The sequence below is a fragment of the Nicotiana tabacum genome, chromosome 8 (genome assembly GCF_000715075.1).
Source record: "Nicotiana tabacum cultivar K326 chromosome 8, ASM71507v2, whole genome shotgun sequence".
Taxonomy (NCBI): domain Eukaryota; kingdom Viridiplantae; phylum Streptophyta; class Magnoliopsida; order Solanales; family Solanaceae; genus Nicotiana; species Nicotiana tabacum.
The window spans coordinates 74,233,213-74,251,136 of NC_134087.1; the positions used below are offsets into that span (position 1 = coordinate 74,233,213).

General features: G+C 34.5%; 2 protein-coding genes across 2 annotated transcripts; both read right to left on the minus strand.

The window, feature by feature from the left end:
* Nucleotides 1–416: 416 nt before the first annotated feature.
* Nucleotides 417–1,281, minus strand: LOC107779930 (calmodulin-like protein 3). The gene has a single exon (XM_016600437.2). The coding sequence runs from the start codon at nucleotides 1,013–1,015 to the stop codon at nucleotides 563–565; it is 453 nt and encodes a 150-aa protein (XP_016455923.1). The 5' UTR covers nucleotides 1,016–1,281; the 3' UTR covers nucleotides 417–562.
* A 10,969-nt stretch (nucleotides 1,282–12,250) lies between these two features.
* LOC107779937 (chloroplast stem-loop binding protein of 41 kDa b, chloroplastic) lies at nucleotides 12,251–17,252 on the minus strand. The gene is made up of 10 exons (XM_016600447.2): nucleotides 16,919–17,252; nucleotides 15,769–15,903; nucleotides 15,532–15,618; nucleotides 15,313–15,403; nucleotides 15,133–15,187; nucleotides 14,435–14,495; nucleotides 13,802–14,023; nucleotides 13,325–13,441; nucleotides 13,036–13,125; nucleotides 12,251–12,557 (listed from the first exon to the last, which is right to left on the minus strand). Exons 1-10 carry the CDS (start codon nucleotides 17,018–17,020, stop codon nucleotides 12,381–12,383), a joined length of 1,137 nt encoding a protein of 378 aa, XP_016455933.1. The 5' UTR covers nucleotides 17,021–17,252; the 3' UTR covers nucleotides 12,251–12,380.
* Nucleotides 17,253–17,924: the final 672 nt, after the last annotated feature.

Sequence of the window (17,924 nt, forward strand, 5' to 3'; positions counted from 1 at the left end):
GAGTATGTTATCGATTAAAAGGGACCTTAATATTAACTAATGCTTCTATTTTTGCAAAGCAAGCACTATAGCGCTTACCTATAAACTCAAAATCATATGAAAAGATTTTTTTTAAAAAAAAAAAGAAGAAGAAGAAGAATCAAAACTATCATATATTGCTGCAAACACACATTTGAAAATGCAAAAGTCTTCAATCCACTTTAAACAAGTTAACTTAAGAATTTAAATTTAATCGGATCCTAATACAATTACACGATGAGAAACTAGAGAAAAAGAAATCCTACAGTTGTAAGACATACCTTTATCTAATTCCAAAATTGTTCAATCCATTTACTAGAATTTCCTGAAACAACTTCCTTTTTCTTTCAATTGTAATGGATCCTAAGGTGTTATCAAAAATAATTAGAGGCAGAAGAGAAGCCAAACACAATTTACAATTGAAAAAATTAAAATAATAGCAACAAGTTTATTTACATGCCACAACCTATGAAATAAAAAATAAGAAGTTAATGCTTAATACTATTTAAATATTTAAAAAAAATGAAACAATTTTAAAAATAAACTAACTCAAAGCAGCAAAACCACCCCCTCTCATCATCTGCTTAAACTCAGCAAAATTCACCAGTCCATCTCCATCAATGTCCACTTTCTTTATCATTTGTTTACAATCCTCTATTGTTCGTCCTTGCTTTAACCCTAACGACGCAAGCACAGATTTCAATTCATCTTCACTTATGAAACCATCACCATTTTGGTCGAACACATTGAACGCCTCAAGCATATCTTCTTCTTCGTCGCGTTCGTCCATTATCGTCTGGTAAAGTGAACCGAATTCGTCAATGTCGACGCATCCGTCGCCGTTCACGTCGATTTTGTCGATCATTTGAGACAATTCAGAATCTGGAATGAATATTCCCATGTTCTCTAACGAATCGTTTAACTCCTTTTTCGTTATTCTTCCGTCGCCGTTTCGATCGAACATTTGGAAAATTCGTCGGAGTTCCTCTGTGGCCATTATTCTTTTAATTTGTGGTGCAATTGGATGTCGGAAAGGGAGACCGGCGGTTGTTGTTGCGGCGCCGGCTACCGCAAGTGGTGGTGGCGAGTTTTTTTTCGGAATTAAAGAGAGAAGAAATGTTTGTAAATCAAGTGAGAAAATTCTGAAGAAAATGGCTGGCAATGGAATTGGTTTTAGAGTTTGAATTGGTTAAGAGAGTGTATGAAACTAATGCGCGGTGGTTGTGGTTTTTTTTTAAGGTTGAGAAAAATTAGGAGACAAACTTGGACAAGTATTGGGGTAGTATATAAAGGGGAAGTTTGGAAAAAAAAAACAAATAATTAAAATATTAAAAAAAAAAGAGAGGAAAAGTACGTATCTAAATTGCTTTCATTTTCTTAGTGTAAAATATTTATAAATGTAACATAATCTTTGGTGCTATAAAATAGGATTCTCCTCCAAAAGCTGAGCCAAGGGAATCCAAGACGAAAAGATTTACATCATTTTTGGGGCAAATAATATCTTATTGTGTACGTTAGAGATCTTTGGACTGTTAAGGTTAAGACTTAAATTAGTTTTCTTTCAAGAGTAAGTTGAGTAAGATAGAAATTTGTATCAACTCTATCCATTATGTTGGTAAAATATTTTTCATTTATTTTATAAGAAATAGCATTTTATACATTGGTTCTTGTGCTGGTAGAAGATAGCGGAGTGATCACGCTCAACTATACCTTATAAAAAGAATTAAGCGGTCGCTTAAAAAATAATCAGGTTCAGCGGTCGCTGCAAAAATAATCAGGTTCAAGAGTCCGGAGTCGAATCCTACAGAGAACCAACCTATTTGCTACAATTTTCTAGTATCACTAAAGATAAGCTCAGACAACTTCCAGAGTTTATGACTTGATTTACGAATTAACAAAAATTACTTAACTAAGAAAGAAGACAATAAAAACTATCAACTAGCACGAATGAGGTTGAATCAAGGATAAAAAGGTCTAGAGTTTATGATTTCCTCAATTGCGGATTAATTCCTAACACGCTAGCTATAATCTCGCCGCATCACTCTCTAAAGATGCTGAGTTCTTATTTATCGCAATTATCTCTCAATCAATTACGATAATTTACTAGAAGTATTTTTCTAAAATTACTCTAACTGACAATTCATACAACTCATAAGGATCACGCCAAAGCTTTGTTATCTCTAATCCCGCTTTTAAATCCAAGTAATTTATCTCTTAACTTACTCGAAAGTGGCTTTGTTCAACAACAATCTAATCAAAAGTGTTCTCTCTCAAGCAACACAAGATAACTAGATACGATTAACCAAGGGCCCTTCAATTAACCATAAGAAGCATATAGTTGAACAATTAGAGAGTAAAAACGGCTCAATTATATCAATACGAATCAAGAATTCATCCAACGATTAGTTCCATCAACCCTAGATGACGGGTTTAGCTACTCATAATACTACTCAAAAATACATAAACCATAGTTGATGATAGGCTACAATTACATATTTTAGTCGCTTATTACACTCTAATTTACTGCACGTTAATTGAGTTTGAGCTTTAATCGCTAGTGTTTTGAATTATGTATTTTATGCCTTGAAGGAGTGATTTCGAGCTATGTAGATGTTACAGAATGAATTCAAGTGATTTGGAGCTTTGAAGTCTGAGTAAAAGCCCAAGGAATTAAGCCGGGATCGTGTTCGGGGATCAACGGATGATAGTTAAAACGAACGAAGAATCGAGCTGGCATACGGTGCATTGTCTAGTAAGATGCACATAACTTTTCGCTCAAAACTCCATTTGGGATCCACAATATATCGTTGGAAAGTTATTTGAAAGGGCTACAACTTTCGTGTTATGCATTTTCGCGAATTTCCAATACTGCGGCGCGTGATGTGCCGCACCTGTGGAAATTTTCTGCAGCCTGCCAAAATCAGCAATCTGAGCTTTTCCATTGCCGCCCCGCATGGCGCGTCGCCCCATGCGGCGCGGTAGTGCAAATTTTATAGAGTGATTGTCCTATTTCGCACGGGAGAAGGTATTTTCGTCTGGGCCCGACCCTTCTTGGTATAAATACATGTAAAAATGCTATTTTGTGGAGGTTGGATAGATTTGAGACACAGATTCGACCTAAGGAGGCAAAGACACAATAGGAGCAAGGCGGGGAATTCTTCTACGAGTTTTTCCTTCCTCTTCCTATTTTTCATTGTTGGTTATGACTTTTAGTATTATATTTTTACATACTATTATGAATAGCTAATTTGTTATCTAGGGTTTTGATGGAACCTTTTGTAGGATAAATTCTTGTTATGTTTTTATATAATTGAGCCGTAGTATAATCTCTATTTGTTCAACTACGTTCTTGTTGTAGTTAATTGATAGGATCCTTAATTAGTTGTGCCTATTTAGTATGTATTACTAGGGAGAGAGTGCAAATTTAGGTAATTGTTGAACAACATCACTCCCGACGTATGTGAGGAATCAATAACCAAGGGTTTAAAGGTGGGATTAGGGATAACGAAACCTTGGGTGCGCTCTAAGTGAGATGTAATTAAAGTCAGCTAGCGTAACTCGGGAGAGTATGTCTAGTAAATTATCGTAATTACTCTGGAGAGAATTACAACAAGCAGAGTGCTCATGATCGGTAGAGAATACTTAAGCAAAATTATAGAAGACATAGCGGGAAGGATTCCGACAATTGGGAAAATCATAACTCTAGACCTCCTTAATATTTTCTCCAACCGTAGTATCTTTAGTTGTTAATCTACTAATTTAATTATTTTGTTAATTAGATATAAGAATCTTAATATTTATAACTTAGGAATTGTTCGAGCTTGTCTTCTTAGCAATATTGAACAGTTGTAACTAAGCCTTAGTTCTCTGTGGGATTCGACTCCGGACTTGTAAACCGGATTATATTTTCAACGATCGCTTTGTCCTTTTTATAAGGCATAGTTGAGCTTGATCAAATTTTGGCGCCGTTGTCGGGGAACTAACGGTGTAGTTGTAGGTATACATATTGCTAGGTTTCAAGTTTGAACTTTTATTTTATTTTTTTTGTATTTGATTAATTTTATTTTAGTTTTATTTGTTTATTTGAGAAACATGACATCATGGAATTATGAGAATTTTGATGTTGGTAATTCTACTTTTAATCCTCCTTATGCATATTGTGAAGGAAATCACCAAGGGTAAAATTATCAAAATATTTCCGAGAGCGGGTTTTGTGCACCAACTCAATCTTATGTGTGGAATATGTGTGATATTTGTGGTGGTCAAGATGGTCACTTTCACGGTTGTGCTTATATTTCTTACCTTCCCCCAACCCCTTACTTTGATGGTTCTTCTTTTTCTGGTAAAGTTAATAGGAACAAAGAACCCGGGGAAGCTGACCTAAAGAAGATCGAAGATATGTTAAAGTACATTTTGGAACAACATAGTAAATTACAACTGCAGATAGAAAGGCAGGAGGAAACTATTCACAACTTGAAAGTTCACATGAGTCAACTGGTTGAAGTTTTTAATACTCAACAAGCCAATATTGTGAATAGTATCCAAGAAGAGAGTGAATTAGATACAGAAATTGAGGAGCTAGAGGAGAAGGCCAGAGTAAAACACCAACAATCAATCAAACTAGATTTTGAGGATGTTGATGCCGTAGAAGAGATACTAAAGTCAACCAAGGATATTGAGGATATATATTTAGTTGACTCTATTGTCATTAATGTTGAGAATGTAGACAGTCTCAATATTCATGTAGTTGAGCGCATTGGTCCACACTCCAAGCGTTTTTCCACATTGTGTTTGGATGATGATATGGAAATAGAGTAATCCGAGCCACTTGAGGAGTCAAGGAGTAAGGAACAAGATGCCTACATTTTGGAATTCTTCGTGTCAAAAAGTCGGGAATACACATCTCATCTAAAGGCCAAGAAATGCAGAATACAACATTGTTTTATGGGGCCAGTCAGATTCGTTCCACCACCCAGGAGCATGATCATAGAGCAGAATCAAAACTTGGGATCCAATTCATAAGTTCGAAGTGGAGGCAGAAAGTGATTCGCGTCGTGCTGTGACGTTAAAGCAAGCGCTTGTTGGGAGGCAACCCAACTTTACTGCTTTCTTTTATTTATTTATTTTTTATTTTTTTATTGTATTATTTTTGTAGTGTCGATTTTTGATTTTCTAGGAGCATGGAAAGCAAAGCTATTGGAATGATGCAACAATAAACCAGATGGTGGGAACTAAGTGTGAGGTACCCGCATAAAGGACCATGTCTGGGAGAAGTCTGAGTACCCCATGAGATGCTAGTGCTTCGGCCTTTAACCTAACAGGGAGTTTCTTTTACCCTCTTATTAGTATGGTGTGCATTGGGGACAATACATAATTTTAAGTGTGGGGTGAGGAGATTGTTTGGGTGACTTTCTATGCTATTTTAGTTATGTTAGTTTAATTGAATATTTTTTTTAAAATAGAAAAGATTGGACTTTTTCCGACGATGGATCAATTAGATAATTTTCTTGAGGGATTTAAGTCTAAAGAAAAAAAAAGACAAAAAGATTTTCTTTTGTTAGGTAGTATAGCAATTCCCCCTTGGTTTTTCTTTGTGTCGCGGTTCTTTTCCAAGGGTTTTGTTTGAACCGGGTGTAGTTAGTTTTTTTTTTTGCAGTAGGAGCCATTGTGTTTTGTTTTGAATTGAAGAAATATCTCTTGACTTTGTTATGCCTTGAGAATAGTGAGTCATTTAGTTGTGACGCTTAGGCTCAGTTTTTGACTCTTGTATAAGTACCTTAAATTGTATGATTTTAACTTTGCTTAACTACTTTGACTAGAGTGTCTTGATGAATCCAATCCGCAGTGAGTTATCTGCCATGTGTGTGTGAGGTTTGGATGTTATTTTGTGCATTGCATTTGATGCCTAGAACTTGCCCTGTGTGTTGCAAAGAAAAATAGTAGTTTTGTTCAGTCTTAGAGGTGATATAGGCGTTTCTTTGTTGAGCCAAATATGCATATTTTACCCGCCTAATTATTATGTATCGTAGTTAACCCCTTTGAGCCTGTAATCCTGTTTCTTTGGCAACCACATTACAAGCCTTACCCAATTGTTTGAATTAACCATCTATTTGAACCTTCTAACCTCTCATGATGAGCACTTGAATTGTTATGAGTTGTGTAAAAGTTAAAGTGTGGGGTGGTTGGTTTGACTTTTGAGTGGAACTAATGAAATAAGGAGAAAGGTATACTATTTTGAAAAAGTAAGAGCCACATGAAAAAAAAAAAGGAAAAAAGTTGTATTGTTATGGAAAAAAAATCCCTGATAAGTGGTGACTCTTGATGTAATTGTGTTGGTGCTTAAAGAGGTATGGGTAATATACATTGATGTGAAGATGGAGTTTTGGTTTGACATAAGTGTGGAGTTTTAAATGTTAAAGTATATGTATTAAAGTGCTTAAGGAGGTGTAGTCACTCTTATATCTAAATGTATCATACCCGTCCTATAGCCACATTACAACCAAATAAAGTCCGACTTGATCCTAGAATGAATGAGCTCGATTAGTAGAGTATTACGCTACGGGCAAGCTTATAGTGCGTCTTTTGTAGCATATGAATGTTATTTCTGAGAGTGAATGAATTCTTTCTATCTTGAGTTCCTAATTGTTCTTAAATATTATTTTGTGTGTGGAACTACTCTCTTTATATTGTGAGGGCACTTGATTTATGAAGGAAAGGTAATGTCAATGATCTCTATGTTAGGTTAAGTGGGTGAGTTGTGAATATTGCGTGGTACTTGTGAGTCAAATCTTGAGGTGAAGATGATACGCGTTTGTGCTTAATCTATTTTAAATATTCTTGGTGTGATGAGTTAGGAGAATTGTTTAAAAAAAGGTCGTGTCTATATAAAGTGTAATTTGATTGTTCAAGGATGAGCAATGGTTTAAGTGTGGGGTGGTGATGATAGGCTATAATTACGTATTTTAGTCGCTTATTACACTCTAATTTACTGCACTTTAATTGAGTTTGAGCTTTAATCGCTAGTGTTTTGCACTAATTATGTGTTTTATGCCTTGAAAGAGTGATTCCGAGCTATGTAGATGTTACAGAATGAATTCAAGTGATTTGAAGCTTTTAAGTCTGAGTAAAAGCCCAAAAAATTAAGCCAGAATCGTGTTCGGGGATCAACGGATGATAGTTAGAACGAACGAAGAATCGAGCGGGCATACGGTGCATTGTCTAGTAAAATGTACATAACTTTTTGCTCAGAACTCGGTTTGAGCTCTACAATATATCGTTGGAAAGCTATTTGAAAGAGCTACAACTTTCGTGTTTTGTATTTTCGCGAATTTCCAATACTGCAGCGCGTGGTGCGGCGCGCCTGTGAAAATTGTCTGCAGCCTGTCAAAATCAGCAATCTGAGCTTTTCCATTGCCGCCCCGCATGGCGCGTCGCCCCATGCGGCGCGGTAGTGCAAATTTTATAGAGTGATTGTCCTATTTCGCGCGGGAGAAGGTATTTTCGTCTGGGCCCGACCCTTCTTGGTATAAATACATGTAAAAATGCTATTTTGTGGAGGTTGGATAGATTTGAGACACAGATTCGACCTAAGGAGGCAAAGACACAATAGGAGCAAGGCGGGGAATTCTTCTACGAGTTTTTCCTTCCTCTTCCTATTTTTCATTGTTGGTTATGACTTTTAGTATCATATTTTTACATACTATTATGAATAGCTAATTTGTTATCTAGGGTTTTGATGGAACCTTTTGTAGGATAAATTCTTGTTATGTTTATATAATTGAGCCGTAGTATAATCTCTATTTGTTCAACTACGTTCTTGTTGTAGTTAATTGATAGGATTCTCAATTAGCTGTGCCTATTTAGTATGTATTATTCGGGAGAGAGTACATATTTAGGTAGTTATTGAACAACATCACTCTCGACGTATGTGAGGAATCAATAACCAAGGGTTTAAAGGTGCGATTAGGGATAACGAAACCTTGGGTGCGATCTAAGTGAGTTGTAATTAAAGCCAGCTAGCGTAACTCGGGAGAATATGTCTAGTAAATGGTCGTAATTACTCGGGAGAGAATTACAACAAGCAGAGCGCTCATGATCGGTAGAGAATACTTAGGCGAAATTATAGAAAACATAGCGGGAAAGATTCCGACAATTGGGGAAATCATAACTCTAGACCTCCTTAATCGTTTCTTCAACCCGTAGTATCTTTAGTTGTTAATCTACTAATTTAATTATTTAGTTAATTAGATATAAGAATCTTAATATTTATAACTTAGGAATTGTTCAAGCTTGTCTTCTTAGCAATATTGAACAATTGTAGCTAAGCCTTAGTTCTCTGTGGGATTCGACTCCGAACTTGTAAACCAGATTATATTTGCAATGACCGCTTTGTCCTTTTTATAAGGCATAGTTGGGCGTGATCAATTGTCAAACCAATATTCATAAAATAATGATAGAAAAGTAAAGAGAAACTCTTCGATTTGTCTTCATGAATGAACTTGAGGATCTTTCGGACTCAACTTTGCTTTAACAATGGTGTTTCTTGCCTTCTGAGATCAAGCGTGTGGCTGAAATAAGGGTTGAAAACTTTTATATCACGTCCCTAAGCCAATTGACTGAGTTGCCCCTCAAGATAAAACGCAGGCAAATTTGCCTTTGTGCTATAGTTGTGCTTCGCACAGGGCCTGGTTGTGTTTTCTAGATTTTTCTGTGCTTTCCGAAGTTCCTTCACTGCCTGGTCCGATTTTCTTTTTCTTCAAAAATTGCCTTTTAGCTTCATTATTGCGCAAATCACCTCTATTATTCACTCTTGGCTTCCTACATAACAAACTTCAACAATTAAGCTTGACTGGTCATCTTTCAACATTCAAAATACCTAAAAATACATCAAAGTAGGGGTAAAACATATCTAATTACATGTAATTCTAGCATATTATCACGAAGTATTTCAGAATTAATTAAGGTGCACGCAAGCTGATTTGAATATCACGATTATCAAAAAAATATAGCACAGTTTCAACACTACACTACTTCAATGATGTACTTGGTCACAAATTAGACAGTGTGATGGTTCACACGCACCTGAGTTATGGCTTAGCACTCATATTGTTCAATTTTATGTAAATATAAAAGAGAAAATTTGTTTTTAGAATTGAATTACATTATGTGGGAAATTTTATATGGTGGAGGATATTAGAGCTGGTCTTGAATAAATTGGATCTGTCAATTGCGCGTTAGATTTTAGATGCGGATGGGGAGTGGTTATTATTCTATTACTAATTAATAATAATTAATAATAAACGGGTGGGATTCTCAAAAAAAAACGCGTTGTAATTATTGGGTGATTTCGTTTACCTAAAAGCTTTTTATTTAATGGTATCCAACTGGAAATTTGATGATGAACGTACTGCTACTTTTAGGTAGGGGTATACTCCTAGTTTTCTTAATTAATACTCTGAGCGAGTAAAATTACAAAATATATTTATCCACATCTCGTATAACAACCAACAATTTAGATTAAAAAATGATAATATAAAAAATATGTCGTGGCTTAATTTAATAAATCTATTCACTTGCCAAGATATAATTATTCGAATGATTTACAACTTTGAATCTACGAAATTGAGCTTTTTACTCCTACTTATCTCATTAGGGGTGTTCGTCGATCGGTATGGTACAATATTTAGATACTTCGGTTCGGTATTTTTGGTATGCGGTTTCTTAAAATCCTATACCAATACCGTACCTAATTAAATTCGGTATGGTTCGGCTTTTCTCCTTTCGGTTTTGGTTTATTCGGTTCGGTAACTTCGGTTTGAATACTAACTAATACATAGAGTCATACACTCTAATATTCTTAATGAAAGTACTCAAAAATATAAAACTACAAATGTTTGTTGACAAAAATTTTGTCCAAAACTAGCAAATATCGACCCAAATAGAGAAAACTGTACATAAAAGAATATTTTATCGTTAGAAATGTCTTGTTACTTGTTTAGAGTTAATTGATGAACTTTGAGAATAAAAGAAAGTAAAATTTTAGATTTTTATTATTTATGTTATAATTGATAATATGTGTTTTGTGTAATATAATATATATTTCGGTACGGTATTGGTATTTCGGCATTTTATCTTAAAATATCAAATACCATATCTAATACCATTTTTTTTAAAACTTAACCCAAATACCATACCAAATACCAAAATACCGTATACCAAATACCAAAATTTTCGATTTCGATATATGATAGGAACCCCATAAAATAGAACGTCTTACTAAAATTGTGGACTACTTAGAACTGGGCTAAAATGTCTCAATTTTAAATAGGCCATGATAATTTTAGCCAATTCCTACTCTAAAAAATAAGAAGAATTAACTCAAGTAGCTGCACTCTCATCTACTTAAACTAAAAATAGCAACGAATATATAATATACGTATAATTTATATAATATATATCATTATATAATGTACAGTGACAAAAAAAAGCAAATAGTAAATTCGACCTAAAATTCCTTGAAATAATGCATTAGATGGAAACGGCTGTTAACGACTCTATTTGAAAATATCAACAAACAAAATGTAAGCCAACTACCTAACTTGTGCTTTTGCTTTTGCTCTTTGCTAGCCGTTAGGTGTTAGTATATACCTAACTTATTACGCGTTTTAACCGGCTTTTTAACTGGCACCATTTCACTCCCTAACGTCTTGTTTTTTTCCTCCCTACAACCTCTTATCGTCGTCTCCTTTTGACTTTGTTTTTTAGACGCCCATTTTTCCAGATAACTTTCTCTTTTTAAACATAAAACAAATAAAGATGATTAAAGTGCTGCATGCCAGGCCATTTTATTGATTTCATTTTTTTTCCTTTTCGTCGACATAAGTACAAGTACTTTTAACAAGTTGCAGTGTTCGTTGATTTAGCTTTGGGTGGCAAGGATATAAGCATGCCAAAAATGGATAATGTAAATACGGATAAAATATCTAAATCGACTCATAATTGATACAAATAAAAAATGAGTTAATCGGCGGATAATGTGAATATCTTTTTTGGGAGAATTTGATATGAGGAACCTCCAATTTGAGTCATTGCAAATATTAACATTAAACCCATTAATTATATTATCTATCTTTTAAGTGGATAATATGAATTTTATCCTTATTTGATCATCCATTATCCAACTAATTTTTTAGTGGACAATTATTTTTTAATTCATGTTGCCACCGCTAATTTAGCTTGGATGGATTTTCACTTAGTTAAGGACCTAATTAATTATACTACTATTAGTTTGCTTAATATATACATCGATTAAACTAACATAAATTAGATTTTTCTGAGCTTGACTTTTGTTATTGTTTTTATGCTTATTTTTTCATTTGAAATATAAATCCAATTCATTCATCCACTAAAACTATGTCAAAATCGTCATTATATTTATGAGATAACACTTCATTGGAATTTCTGATGATATTTTTAAATAATACTTGCATGATATTATGCCTAAACTAATGTATTATTTTATGTGAAATAGAATGTGAAATAAGAATATATACAATAGCAACACATGAATTAGTATTTAAAGATTAAAATGGCCTTAAAATAAGTAATTCATATATAGCAATTCCTTTATTAGTAACCACATAATAACTAATCATATCATTAATAATTATTGCATTACAATCTCTTCATTATTAATCGTCGCGTAAACAATCTTTGCATTATAATTCGCGCATAACTAGCATGTGAACCAAACAACCTTTAAGGGTATAAAAGGAAGATAGCTAATATAATTACTCATCAAATAAATCTATGAAAGATGCATTAAAGACCTCGTTAATAATCGATATAAAGAAATATAGTGTCCGTTAAAATCTTATTGAATGTAACGTATTTTAAGTGATTTCACCAACTAAAAACCATGATTAAAAAATTCATACAATTTAAATTATGATTTTATATACCCCATGTCCACATAATTTTAAGAATGCCACCCTTTTTTCTTTTGGGTTCTAAGTGTTACATTTTCTTGGAAGTACTTAAGTTTACAGTTCAACAAACACCTCCCCATTACAATTTACAATGATTTATACAAGAAGAATTAACCTAAATAACCACACATTCAACCGCTTAAACTAAAAATAGCCGATTGATGTATAATTCATACGTATAACTGGAAAAATAAATGATGAATCTGGCCAGCTATTCGTGTAAAAATCCCGGTCCCAGCAAAATATTGAAGGCAAAATGAGAATACTTTCTTATTCATTTCATCTCAGTGAAGTTAATATACAAGGAAATTCTCAGATAGTTTCAAGTGAATTTGGCCACTAAAAACTTGTGAACTTGTTGGTGGAAAAGCAGTCCTAGTTCAAAACTAGACTCTTTCCAAGAATGAGATCATCTGTAGAGAAATCAGCTTCTTTCCTGTAAGTTCCTCTACCAAAATCTAGGTTGTAAGAGTCTGTCAAACCTTCCACCAGGTCGAATTCCGGCTTCCAACCTAGCACAGCCTTTGCCTTTTCGACCGATGCAAAGAAATGCTGCATTCATATTTAAAATTTCAACAACATTAACACCTATGAAAAGACATACATAGACTAATGTTGGACCAGATGCCAGATATGATATCAAACAGACAACTACAACTTCAACTAAGGAACAAGTGTTTCTTTTGCAAATATTTACATAAAATCATGTCAAAAACAGAGGTTTTAGCTGATAATTCTTATTTTAAGAAGGTATACTTAATCCACAAGGGACTAAACCTTGATAGAATTTTGCTAACCACAAAGCAATATCCAACCTAAAATATTTCATATTAAGATAAAATGCAGATACAACGACAATAATTAGACAAATAGTTCTTGGCAACTTTTAGGATAACCTTTATGGAAACATTTACTGGTGACTCATTTAGTATGGTCGTATTATCATTATTATCAACTTGATTTTTGGAAAATGGATGACTCAGACCTCAATATGAATGGTAAAATCTGAAATCAGCTCACTAATATTTACCTGGTCACGGAATGGGAACGCTTTCTTCTTGCCAAAGTCAAACTCCTTAGGGTTGTAGTGAACAATCTCGGGTTCAGGGAAGCCGCCAGCCTGGATAAAGAAAATGGACAGTCAATTGTTATCAGCAGAATGGGACTTTTATTTCACTATTTATTTCGTTGGAACTCTTTAAACCACTAAACCCCTTTCGAATTGAATAATTCAGTGACTCCCTCAACCCAAAATACTATATATTAGAGAGCATCAGAGATACTCGAAATAATATAAGTTATTACCGACAAAAAGTTACCTTGGCGCAAGCCTTAGCCAATCCATCGAACGTGACATATTTCTCTCCAGATATGTTAAATACTTGCTTGCTTGCTTTCTCATTTCCAAGAACCTGAATAAAAGCCGTTGCAAGATCCTGCCAATATCCAACCAAAAGCAAAACTTTTTATCTTGTAGAAATGGTCGTCATCCTTATTTGAGACGATTTTGCAGCAAGGCTCCATTAGTAAGCTCATTTTATATGCGGTTTAACTCAAGTGCCAGTATTGCCTAAAACTGAACCAAGAGTATGTCGATCCTACTCTTTGAAAAGACATTTCCTGGTTTCTACTAAATGGAGGCCACTTTTGAATATTGAAGACTTAAAGGACCTAAGCAAACAGGCCCCTCGTGGAACTTCTAAAGTGATAGCATTGTTCAAAGCTTACACTAGAAAAGGTGACATAATTTCAAATTTACAGAATGTGAACTACTCTTTCAATATGTGCTGACTAACCTTGACATGTCCAAGTTGAGTTATTTGCAGCCCTGAGTTAGGAATTGGAATTGGGCGACCAGCTTTCAATCGGTGGAAGAACCACTCTTCAACTGGATTATAGTTAAGTGGCCCATAAATATAAACAGGCCTTACAGAAGTCCAATTAACATCTCGTGATTCTAACAAGCTCTCTGTCTCAAGCTTTCCTTTATGCCTGCTCTTTGGGTCAACTGCGTCAGCCTGTTGACACGGGGCAAGAAGTTTTCGTTAGCCTAGAAAAGCGAAAAACAATAGAAAGGAAAAAGCGTCTTGACAAAAAAAGAAATTGAAAGGAGATAGAACCAAGGTGCAAATAGGACAGAGCAGTTAAACTGCTATCTGTTATATATCTGAGAGGAATAAATCATGTTGTCTAATATCTCTGCTATGAGAACAGTTCAATAGTAAGAAACATGTAAGTGCGTCCAGTTGAACATTATCTTTAAGTTGGAACCTAGGAATGAAATATTGACAATAATCTCCTGAGAAAAACTCCTCCTTGTTTGAGCAAAAGTTGTTTTTAAGTGTGTCTACTAAGCAAAATGGCAGCCATTTGCTGACGACACATGGAAGTTTTCCTACCAAAATATAATTATATGCTACTATACTGACCTCAAAATGTGGTAAATAATCAGTTTTGAGGTATACACCAGCTGAAGAGCAGTATATGTACCTGAGATTTATCGCGAAATTAAGATGATCAGATAAAATTAAACATCACAATGTGGTCATTCAAATAACGTTTACTGAGTCAAGAGCGATTATGCCATATGAATTCCAGCAATTCATGAGAAAATTTAGGAAAATTTCTCAAGCTAATGGTATAACAGTAATGAATATATCTGCAGAAAAACTGATTGACAACTGTCGCGAAGTATCTTTTATATCTGTTTGACTTTGCAAAAATGAAGTGCACCATTGCCAATCTTGATCTCACATTGATTTATACCTTTTGTATCTTGATGGAGGAGATTCTGTAGCTTCAGTTCCATCCTACAATTTTAAGTTCTTTCGCAAGCAAAACCATTTAACTGTATCATGTTCACCAGCATTTCTAGAAAGGAAGATTGATATCTCATTGTCTGCGTAGTTTTGGTGTCTGTTGTCCTTTTTAAAATTTTCATGTTTCGATATTCTTGACAATGCTAAATTCAGAAGATAAAGTCCTACACGTCATATCATCCTCCTTAAAAATGGAATCATAAATCAAATAGCATGGTGTTTTTTCCTGGTATTGGAATCACTGCAGAAATCCATCCTCAAGCCAAATAGTTCATGATATGTATTATTTAAGAAGATCCATAGCTTACTGTTCTAGATTAGGTAATGCATCCAATATTGGTTCCACTTCTACTGCTTCACGTCCTGAATAACAAAGAACAATTCATGAACAAGAGGCTAAAAAATAAAACCTCCTACTAAAAGGAATTGTTTGCAACGACAAGAAAATAGGGAACGCATTGAGATATAGAATAAAACAACCATAATACCATTTATGTCATACACAACATCAAAGCCCTCTGCAGAAAGACTGCTCTTCACAAAATCGAAATCCATTCTGTCACCCTTCAAGTGCAATAACTGCAGCCGGAACAAAAAGTCTTGTTACTTAGAGTAACACAAATTATGAAATCAAGTCAAGAAATACACAAGGTAAAATAGGAAAGAGAAAACCACAGAGCTTTAAGCTCATTCAATATCCTACATACCTTGGAGGAAAAATCAGCATAATCCTGGTCTGATTCACCTGGTAATTGTTGAGAGATCGGAGCTTTTCCTCTTGTGAACAGAGTAACCTGTATTTATGAATCATTGGAAGGTTGTAAATTTTCAAGGGGACTTCATACACCAAAGGTTGTAATCTTCGCTCCGTAGCAATTTGGATGACAATGTAGAACTCAGAAAATGATTTCAACTTTAAACAGACTTTAGGCTCGGCTGATTACCTGGTGGCCTTCTTTTACAAGAAGTCTGGATAGAAAGACACCAATAAATCGAGTGCCTCCCATTATAAGGATTTTCTTGGCACTTGATGCTGTAACATGCAGTGCTCCTTTTGGCTGGCATGGTTTCCTCTTAAACTACGACCATATAAAATTAGTAAACCAGAAAAAATTGTCAACTCATAATGCAGCAAAAAAAAAAAAAAAAGCAAAGCAGCAGTTTCTACTTTCTTGATATATGTAGAATATGAACAAGTATCCATTGTCAATATTGTCAGTAATTAATACTCAGTCTTCTTATCTTGCTAAAACCAAAGATCACCTTAAAGAGGCAAGCAAAAACATTGTCACACTGTATACATATAATTAATTACAGTCAGACCTCTCTATAACAACATCCCTATATAACAACACTTCACTATAAAAACCAAGCTTTTCCAGAACCAATTTTCATGTTATGTTATAATATATGTTCTCTATAATAGCACTTCGCTATAACATCCAAAAATATTCGGAACAAACGAGGTTGTTATAGAGAGGTTTGACTGTAATTATAGCCTAATGTCCAGTAAAAAATACTCCCCCCCCCCTTCAGTTCATGCAGCAGCAGTTCCTTTTTCATCCCTTCCAAAAAGAACGGCAACTCTCTGAATTTGGAAACAATTTAATTTACACTACTGATTTTAGCATTATTGAAAAGTTGTTATAGCCACGTACATATTATAGTAGCATATTTAAGACTACAAGTTTCAAAATACCTATTGCCAGTGGCGGAGCCACCTTAAACTTACACTGTGTAGCTCGGTAAATTTTTTTTGTATGTATATATTACTATATGTTTACTCCCCTTGATTTTTTCATGTGTTTACTTTATTATATTTTGATATCCCTTAGTGAGAATTTTGACTCCACTACTTCTTATAGCAATACAAATGTTATGGCATTGTTTAAAACGACAAATGGTGAAAGTTTTTTTTTCTTTCTTAAATTACATGTGCAATCAAACTACGACACATATTAAAACAAAGGGGAGAACATTTTTATAATCTTCTCGAAACCATAGCAGATAAAGTTAGGGTTTTTATGCTATTAAAAGCATGCCTGAAACAGCTAGCGACTGAACTCAAAATGGGTAATTAGTGGGTATTAGTACCTGAAGAGAGGAGATCAATTTGGCACCATTGAAGTCAGAATGGGAAGAAGGGAGGACAGCAAAAGAAGGTTGTTTGTGCTGAACTGCAACCAAACTAGCCATTGTTGTAATTAGGTGGTGCCTTCTTCAGGACTTTGGCAGACGATAAAAAAAAGAAAAGGCCTGTCTGTTTCTTTTTCTACTGATCCAACTATGCTTTCTGTTCCTCTCATTCTTACAATTGTGATAAGACGACGACCCCACCTTTCCAATCCCTCCACATTTTTCAGTTATATCCACAGCCTCTACTTCTCACATAAAACATTAACCTCTCAATCCTTCTTGATTGGCGCAGAAAGACACAACTTCTTTTCTATAAAAAGACTACTTTTTTGTTTTTGTCTTCTACTGTAATAAAGGGTAGTTTGGTTTGAGGATAGACAAACTTAATTTTATATTGACAACTTTTTGTGTTTTCACATAAATTTATTATTATTATTATTATTGTTGTTGTTGTATGGGTCAAAATCTGACAACGCGTGGATTAGCGCTAAAAGGAATGACAGGGGGTCGACTAAGTCGTGATCGTAGTCACAAGGCGTAATAATGATTAGTATCTTGGCCACTGTCGAGATCGAGCTATCAGAAAACTTGTATGGCAAAATAAGTATCGTAATGCTTAAGGAAAGCGATGAAAAGTATAATCAAGAGATAGACTACTCTGACTAAAGACCGTTGGACAAAAGAGAATATTTACAATATACATAGGAGATAAGAAGACAAAAGGGGGGCTTTTCTCTCTCTCTCTCTCTCCCACAAGGAGGAGGGGGATAGAAGAACAGGAGAAACTCTCCAACAACAATAAAGCGGAAGTTTAGATCTCGGTTGCAAATCTTTGTAATCATCATTGTTGAATCAATAAAGATAGATCTCGAAGCTATTAATGGCATTCCTTCTTTTCCTTCTTTGCCCTTACATTACAGAACAATACGTCAAAGATGTAAGCTTATCGTTTATGTTTGATGTC